At 35.7% G+C, this 9,184-nt stretch overlaps 1 protein-coding gene across 1 annotated transcript; it reads right to left on the bottom strand.

The window, feature by feature from the left end:
* Positions 1–332: 332 nt before the first annotated feature.
* On the bottom strand, positions 333–929 carry CPXCR1 (CPX chromosome region candidate 1). Its single transcript, XM_066250453.1, has one exon. It carries the CDS (start codon positions 927–929, stop codon positions 333–335), a length of 597 nt encoding a protein of 198 aa, XP_066106550.1.
* Positions 930–9,184: the final 8,255 nt, after the last annotated feature.

A 9,184-nucleotide genomic window follows, 5' to 3' on the forward strand; every position in this document is an offset into this window, starting at 1 on the left:
TGTTAATATGAACTGTATTTCTATTGGCAGAAATGGATGTTAAGGAATTACAAACAGTTTTTTAGTTCATTTGGTGACTAAATACAGATCAAAGAGCCTGATATTCTGATGTTCTATTTGTAATAGTACAATATAAATAACGGTTTCTTCATGAGTTTTCCTCTCTTCTTAAGGTGGTTTTTAAAAATATATATATGCTATTATTTTGTGTTTCTATCTGCAACTCCATCTAATGCTATTAAAGTTTATGCTCATGCAATTCTGTTTTAGTTTGGTAGCCAAATCATGAATCTGAAAAGTTAAATTTCAAAACGAATTTAGTCTAATTAAACTTAATTCCCAAGAGGGTTGCAAAAATGCCGTCTAAATTCACCCAAAGTGTTGAAAGTATCTCCACAATTGGGACACCAATATTTCCAACCATCATCAGTTAGTGTGAATGTCACCCTCCTGAAATATATTCTCATGTCATTCCCAAAATGGTGTTTCCTAATTATGTTTTCCAATTGGGTCCGTGAGACACGTAACCTGGGTATCACTACAATGCGAAATTTCTCTTTCCTTTTAGTATCAGTTAATTTGGCCTTATTTTTTGATGCCATTCTCCATAATTTTGACATGAAAAAGATCAATTTTTGAGAAATGGAAATCTGCATCCGACAGGACTTCTCTTCTTTTAAATCTTCAGGATCTTTCTGGTTCTTCTCCACATCAGGCTCATTGTTTTCTGCTGGTTGAAGAACAGCATGTTCTTGTGAGGCTGGTATATCCAACTCCCTGTTCATTGGGTTGCTTTCAACCTGAGAGGTCATATTAGGTTCAGCAAATGAAGGCTCTCTATCTGTATTACGGTCACTCGGAGCCTCATTTTCTGAAACTTTGGGAGCATTATCAACTGGATCATTTTCTTCTTTAATAGGATAACTCATCCTGGGTTCTATTTATGAGAGGGAAAAAAAGACAAAGATTTATTCAATTGATCAATGCTTTAATTCACAAGAAGTCATTTCTTTAGGCCTGACAAAAGGCATGTGGATGTACTATTCTTGTGTTTTTCATCCTTTAAATATTTATCGATATATTTCTCGAACTTTTAATATCAGAGTCACAGATAGACAAAATTTAAAAAGAAAAAACAGAAATGAGGGCCAGCATAACTCTTATAAAATAGCTGTTCTTATTACTTAGTCTGGAATTTATGTAAACTTGGGATAACATAAAATTTCATCTGAATTCTCCATGCACTAGAGTACATATAGTTCCCAATAAAAAGTCCAATTATTTCCTTTTTTGATGAATTAAATACAATTTTTATTTAATAAAATAGATTCAAATTAATGACTTGGGATTTTAAAATGAGACTGAAGTAGAATTTTATTTTTTGATACACATGTTTAAGAGATTATTATAATTTTGTGGAAATGAAATGGTTGAATTGGTATAAGAACAAGCTATTCTTCCTTGGGAATTTTTTGTTTTGTTATTTTATCCTTTTTTTCTGAGCAATAGCTATGCAAAGAGCAACAATTAAGAATTGTGGGGTTTTTACTCAGCAAGAGAAACTGACAACAAAATAAACAGACAGCCAACTAAATGGGAAATAATATTTTCAAACAACAGCTCAGATAAGGGCCTAATATCCAAAATATACAAAGAAATCATAAAACTCAACAACAAACAAACAAACAATCCAATAAAAAAATGGGAAGAGGACATGAACAGACATTTCTCCCAGGAAGAAATCCAAATGGCCAACAGATATATGAAAAGATGCTCATCTTCTTTAGTTATTAGAGAAATGCAAATCAAAACTGCAATGAGATACCACCTCACACCTGTTAGATTAGCTATTATCAGGATATATATATATATATATTTAGATATTTTTAAATTTATTTATTTATTTTATTTATTTATTTTGGATAGGAAAGATAGAGGGAGAGAGAGAGAGACAGAGAAAGAGAGGAGAGAGATAGGGGGGGAGCTGGAAGCATCAACTCCCATATGTGCCTTGACAGGCAAGCCTAGGGTTTCAAACCGGCGACCTCAGCATTTCCAGGTCGACACTTTATCCACTGCGTCACCACAGGTCAGGCCAGATTAGCTATTATCAACAAGACAGGTAATAGCAAATGTTGGAGAAGCTGTGGAGAAAAAAGAACCCTCATGCACTATTGGTGGGAATGTAAAGTAGTGCAACCATTATGGAAGAAAGTATGGTGGTTCCTCAAAAAACTGAAAATAGAACTACCTTATGACCCAGCAATCCTTTTACTGGGTATATACCCCCAAAACTCAGAAACATTGATAAGTAAAGACACATGTAGCCCCATGTTCATTGCAGCATTGTTCACAGTGGCCAAGACATGGAAACAACCAAAAAGCCCTTCAATAGAAGACTGGATAAAGAAGATGTGGCACATATACACTATGGAATACTACTCAGCCATAAGAAATAATGACATTGGTTCATTTACAACAAAATGGATGGATCTTGATAACATTATACGGAGTGAAATAAGTAAATCAGAAAAAACCAAGAACTACAAGATTCCATACATTGGTGGGACATAAAAATGAGACTAAGAGTCATGGACAAGAGTGTGGTGGTTACCGGGGGTGGGGGAGGGAGGAGGGGTGCATGGGAGGGGAGGAGGGAGAGGGGAAGGGGGAGGGGCACAAAGAAAACTAGATAGAGGGTGACGGAGGACAATCTGACTTTGGGTGATGGGTGTGCAACATAATTGAATGACAAAATAACCTGGACATGTTTTCTTTGAATATATGTACCCTGATTTATTGATGTCACCCTATTAATATTAATAAAAATTTATTTATAAAAAAAAGAATTGTGGGGGAGGGGAAGAAAGAGTATGTAAGAGAGTAGAAAGCTCAAGATTGAAATTTAAACTCTGAGTCATTGTTAAAATACATTTATACATTTATTTATTTATTTATTTATTTTCAGAGACAGAGAGAGAGTCAGAGAGAGAGATAGACAGGGACAGACAGACAGGAATGGAGAGATGAGAAGCATCAATCATTAGTTTTTCTTTGTGACACCTTAGTTGTTCATTGATTGCTTTCTCATATGTGCCTTCACTGCGGGCACCGAGGCAGACCGAGTAACCCCTTGCTCGAGCCAGCAATTTTGGGTTCAAGCTCGTGAGCTTTTGCTCAAACCAGATGAGCCGCGCTCAAGCTGGCGACCTCGGGGTCTCGAACCTGTGTCATCTGCATCCCTGTCTGACGCTCTGTCCACTGTGCCACCACCTGGTCAGGCTTAAAATACCTTTTGAATTCACCAGTTTTTTTTCATTTTCATTGCTTCCGCACAAATCTAGCTGATAATCACATTATAATTATGTTACTGGTGACAGTACTCCACTTCTCTGATTCTAAATTCTTGGTTTACCTTTCTCTTTTTACCTATTTTTTGTTCATATCACCTATCTGCTGAAATACCTTTAGCAGATACTAATATTATCAATTATATATTCTGGTTCTTCCCTATGAAGGGACTTTGGACAGTCTCAATCGGAAGATTTCTTTAGAGTAAGAAGATGGATAAAAAATTTCTTACTGAAGGCAATAGTGGAGAAAGGAAATGCCAGTGGGTTCAAAACAAACCTGAGGAAGTTGAGAAATTAAGAAACATGGCTTCCATTGTTTCTGGTTACCTTTATGAGCTAACTCAACAGAACGTATGGATAGGTATAGATAAGTCAGCTGGATTTAAAGAAGTGACATAGGCCTTTATCTCATACTGCTGTCCTCAGAGGTCTTCCATACTCTGACCCTAACTCCTGTTTAACTTTTTTTCTTCTCTTTATTCAACATGATTTCTTTGTTCTAAAAATACTGATATTTTCATTATTTCATACTTACATTTAACCTAAAATTTATGTTTTCAGCATTTTTTCCAAATTTGACATTAATTTAAGTGTGACTGTTTTTATCTCAGACTTTATTTATATTTTTATTTGTTTGTTTGTTTTACTGAAGGTAGTGATTTCAGTGAGGTATTATTCAGTATATTCCACTCCATGGTGTTTTCTACTAAGACTATGGAATTGTATTGTCTTCATTTTCCTCTACTTTTAAGCACATTATATCCTGATTTCTTTTGTTATATGATAGTTTGTTAACCTTCTCCTTCCTTTATCCTTATCTACTTTGTCATTTTTTTTTGAGGTGGAGGAGGAGAGGAAAGAAAGAGATTAGAGGCATCAAATTATAGTTGTGGCATTTTATGTATTTTTTTTTGTATTTTTCTGAAGTGAGAAGCAGGGGAGAGGCAAAGAGACAGACACTTGCATATGCCCAACCAAGGTTTACCCAGCATGCTCACTGGGAGGCTATGCTCAGCCCCTCTGGGGTGTTGCACCCCTGCAGTCAGAACCATTCTAGCACATCAGATGAAGACCATGGAGCCATCCTCATCATCTGGGACAACTTTGCTCCAATGGAGCCTTGGCTGCAGGAGGGGAAGAGAGAGATAGAGAGGAAGGAGAGGGGGAAGGGTGGAGACGCAGATAGGTGCTTTTCCTGTGTTCCCTGGCTGGGAATCGAACCTGTGACTTCCACACACCAGGCCAACACTCTACCACTGAGCCAACCAGCCAGGCCACAGTTGTGGCATTTTAGTTGTTCAGTGATTGCTTCTCCTATAGGCCTTGACCAGGGGGCTCCAGCCAAGCCTGTGGCCCTTTGGTCAAGCCAACAACCTTGGGATAAAGCCAACTACTATAAAATCATGTCAACAATCCCACACTCAAGTTGGCAACACCATGGTCAAACTGGAGAGCCCACGCTCAAGGTAGTGACCTCAGGTATCCAATCTGGGACCACAGCATCACAGGTTGATGCTTTATCCACTGCACCACCACTAGTCATGCTCTAATTTCTTTACTTTGTTTTTACTCTTCCTCATGTTTAAATGTAGGCATTTATCAAGACTTATTTCTTGATCTACTAGTCTACATTTATTTTAAACTCTCTTCTTCAATGTTTTTATACATTCCCCAAATTTTAAAGAGTGGATCCTTTCTTAGCTTAACTGAGTTTGATCTGCATAAAATAATCAATTAGAGACACTGTATTACTAAAACATTTTAACATTGGCCAAGTTATAATAAAGGTAAAATAAAAAAAAGTCTACATTTTAGGAGATGTCCATAATAATCAAATTAAACTCACAAAATTTTGTTGCTTCTGATAAGATCCAATAATTTGGTGGAAACTGTAGTTCTTGATGGCACCCAGTTCTTATCAGATGATACCTGAAATTATAAAGTTACTTCCATGAAACAGATGCAGACTAGATATCTCCTGTACTGTCTATGTCCAAGTAAAGTATCTACTCAGCTTTGTCTTTTGATCGGGTCTTCCACTTATACATCACAAACTAACTAAAGATTCATCATTCTCTTTCACATTCTGTACTAACATTTTATATGAGATATATTCAGTGCATGCATTCATATCTTTCACAGATATTAATGCTATTAGAATATATTATTTGTCAACAGAATTTAAGTTTTATTTTATGGCTTGCTGTCCTCTGTAAACAAGTCATATAAAACTTTGTGTATTTAGGGCAATTACTGTTCATTTAAAACATATATTTTTTTAAGATTGCACAAAAAGCACATAGGGTATTCTACTCAACAGCTCAATATTTATTTTTTAATGTCTGGATTTATTTTTGAAAATAATAAAGAATCATAAGCCTCCCTTTTAGAAAAAATATTTATTGATAGATTTTTAAGAGAAACAGGGGGGGGGGAGAAAGAAGAAAGGGAAATATTCATTTGTTGTTCCATTTATGTGTTCATTGGTTGATTCTTATATGTGCCCTTACTGGGAATCAATCCCACAAACTTGGCCTATCAGAGGTGATGTTGTAAGATTCATAAGTCTTTTTTTTTGCTTTTTCATGTTTAATAACTGTCAAAAATGTATATTTACTTAAGCAATACAGTAATAAAGTATTTACTTTTTAAGGATATTATATATATATGTTGAAAGCAACATTTCACAGATTATTAGACAGAAAACCACAACTGTTATATTTCACCAAGATAAATATAAATGTGCCTGATAGCTTATCATGTTTAAAATTTTAAGGTAAGACACATTTTTATTTGATAACTAAGTCCTTAAGAAAGTACAATACTACACTTTCATATTTATAAAACTAATTATGTAAAAAGGGATATAAAACAGAAACTATAATTAGCACTGTTGGGGCATTCAAATATTCTCTCTTCTGATTTAGATTTTACATATTACACTTGTTAAAGTTTAAAATATGCATATATGGATTTTGAAAGGAATATTGATATTTTGAACCTTGTAAAATTAGATTCAAACAGTTTTCAAATTGAGAAAAATCTATAACTTAATAATTAAAAGACAAAATGTGCCCTCCAATGGTCACATGTTCTGGGAAAGATGTTTTATTCCTTCTACCAAAAGTTTAAAATTTTTACACCAAATTTTGTTAATGACTCATCAGGTCAGTCAAAACTTCTTTATGTAAATTGACTCACCTTTCCCTTCAAACAAACTCTTAAAGATACACTTTCACATGACCTTAGATAGAAGTTTCTCAAATAACATATGCCTCTGAGTCACATTTACTTATGAGTGTCAAGAAATTCTATGTCCAAACTCTTACATTTGAGAGACACTAAATTCTCTTGCATTCAAAAACTTGTTAATTTTAATTTTAAAGTGATCTTTTTACTTAAAAAGTTTAGTAAAAAATTAAATTAAGTCCTTCTATCTAGTTAAGGTATATTTACAGCATCATATGTGAACATATGAAGGTCTGACCCAAAAGAACAAGTCTGAGTAGCATCTCTATCAAAGAATCACAAATCAAACAACCAAAGCTAATTTCAAAATATTTTTATACACTGTAACAAGAATACAGAGACATCAGAGTAATGGCATTGTGAGAAATACACTAGTTCTCTCCCCTTGAAAATTCAAGAAATTGAACAGCTGTGATGCAAAAAAACTCAAGCTGGGTTTGCAGATTCAAATGAAAGAGACACACACCCAACTGATTGGAAGAAGAAAAAAAGGAAATACCATGGCAACCTAAAGAAGAAATGCAGTTAAGAAATACAATGAAAAATCTTCAGAAAATAATCTCAATCACATAAAAACCTTGAATTTAAACAAAAGAGAATTCAAAATAGAAGTTCAAAAAACACTCAGTGAAATGTAAGAAAACATAAGAGGCGACTTAATGAGTTCAGAAAAAGGAATTAATACTTACCAAGGAGATTTAAAATTTAAAAATAGAGATGGAGAGCTCAAGACATGAACTGAGCCTGACCAGGTGGTGATGCAGTGAATAGAGCATCTGACTGGGACATGGAGGAGCCAGGTTCAGAACCGTGAGGTCCCCAGCTTGAGCATTGGCTCATCTGGTTTGAGCAAGGCTAACCAACTTGATCCCAAGGTTGCCAACTTGAGCAAGAGGTCACCCAGTCTGCTATATATATATATAGTGACCCGGTCATGGCACATATGAGAAAGTACTCAGTGAACAACTACAGTGCCACAACGAACAATTGATGCTTTTCATTGCTCTCCTTTCCTGCCTGTCTGTCCATATTTGTCCCTCTCTCTATCACTGTCACACACACAGACACACAAAGACATGAATTGAAAAATGAGCTAAAAAGTTTAGCTAGTAGAACAGGCCAGAGAGAGAAGAGAATTAGTGACATAGAAGACAGGCAACTAGAAATAATAGAGGGAAGAAGAGAGAGACTCAAGTATAACAAAAATGAGAGTGCTCTACAAGAATTGTCTGGCTTATCAGAAAAAGGAATATAAGAATAATAGGTGTATTAGAAGAAGAGAGGGAAAAGGGAATGGAGAAACTGCTCACAAAAATAATTGATAGAAAATTTCCAAGTCTATGGAAAGAGTTACAGCCTGAAATTCAAGAAATAAATAGGACACTGAATTACTTCAACTGAAACAGATCTACTTCAAGACACATTATAATAAAATTGTCAAATATCAATGACAAAGAAATAAAACTTAAGGAAGATAAGGAAAAGAAGAACATAACTTATAAAGCAAGGCCCATGAAGTTATCATCAGACTTCTCAGCAGAAACTCTATAAGCCAGAAGAAAGAAGTCTCAATGTTTTAAAATACTGAAAGAGTAAAATAACCAGTAATGAATAGTGTATCCAGCAAAGCTGTCCTTCAAATATGAAGGAGAAATAAAAACTTTTTCAGACATAGAGAAGTTGAAATAATTTATCTCCAGAAAACTGGCTTTGCAAGATATACTCAAGTGTTTTATTCCACCCAATATAAAGATTAAAACAACACAAAACTATTGTACAAGCAAAAGCTTCAACAAGGGTACAATATAAACAAGAATAATCTGTGACAACAAAAACATAAAGAGAGGATAAAGATCTAAAGTAGCAAAGGAGAATAGAGTGCAGAAGCACTCATAACACAAAAGATTCTTGTGTTTATGTATTTTTTCTTCTCAAAAACCCAACAGTAATCACCCATGAAAAAACAAGAACTGAAATACATAGCTTAAAAAGAGAGAAAATATGGCCCTGGCCCGTTGGCTCAGCGGTAGAGCGTCGGCCTGGCGTGCAGAAGTCCCGGGTTCGATTCCTGGCCAGGGCACACAGGAGAGGTGCCCATCTGCTTATCCACCCCTCCCCCTCTCCTTCCTCTGTCTCTCTCTTCCCCTCCTGCAGCCGAGGCTCCATTGGAGCAAAGATGGCCCGGGAGCTGGGGATGGCTCTGTGGCCTCTGCCTCAGGCACTAGAATGGCTCTGGATGCAACAGAGCGATGCCCTAGAGGGGCAGAACATCGCCCCCTGGTGGGCATGCTGGGTGGATCCCGGTCGGGCGCATGTGGGAGTCTGTCTAACTCCCTCCCCGTTTCCAGCTTTGAAAAAATGAAAAAAAAAAAAAAAGAGAGAGAGAGAGAGAAAATATATAAGAAGAAAGCATGGAATTCCACCAAACAAAAACCATTGAGAGAAACAAAAGAAAGAACCAAAAGAGACACAGAGCTACTAGAAAACAAAACATAAAATGGTTATAGGAAATCATCAAGTGTCAATAATTACCCTAAATATAAATGGATTGAGCTCATCAATAAAGAGGCACAGAGTAGCAG

Source organism: Saccopteryx bilineata, chromosome X (genome assembly GCF_036850765.1).
Source record: "Saccopteryx bilineata isolate mSacBil1 chromosome X, mSacBil1_pri_phased_curated, whole genome shotgun sequence".
Classification (NCBI taxonomy): domain Eukaryota; kingdom Metazoa; phylum Chordata; class Mammalia; order Chiroptera; family Emballonuridae; genus Saccopteryx; species Saccopteryx bilineata.

What these genes read in the sequence shown, in the direction of transcription:
- CPXCR1 (XM_066250453.1), bottom strand. Translation starts at nt 929, where the DNA reads ATGAGTTATCCTATTAAAGAAGAAAATGATCCAGTTGATAATGCTCCC.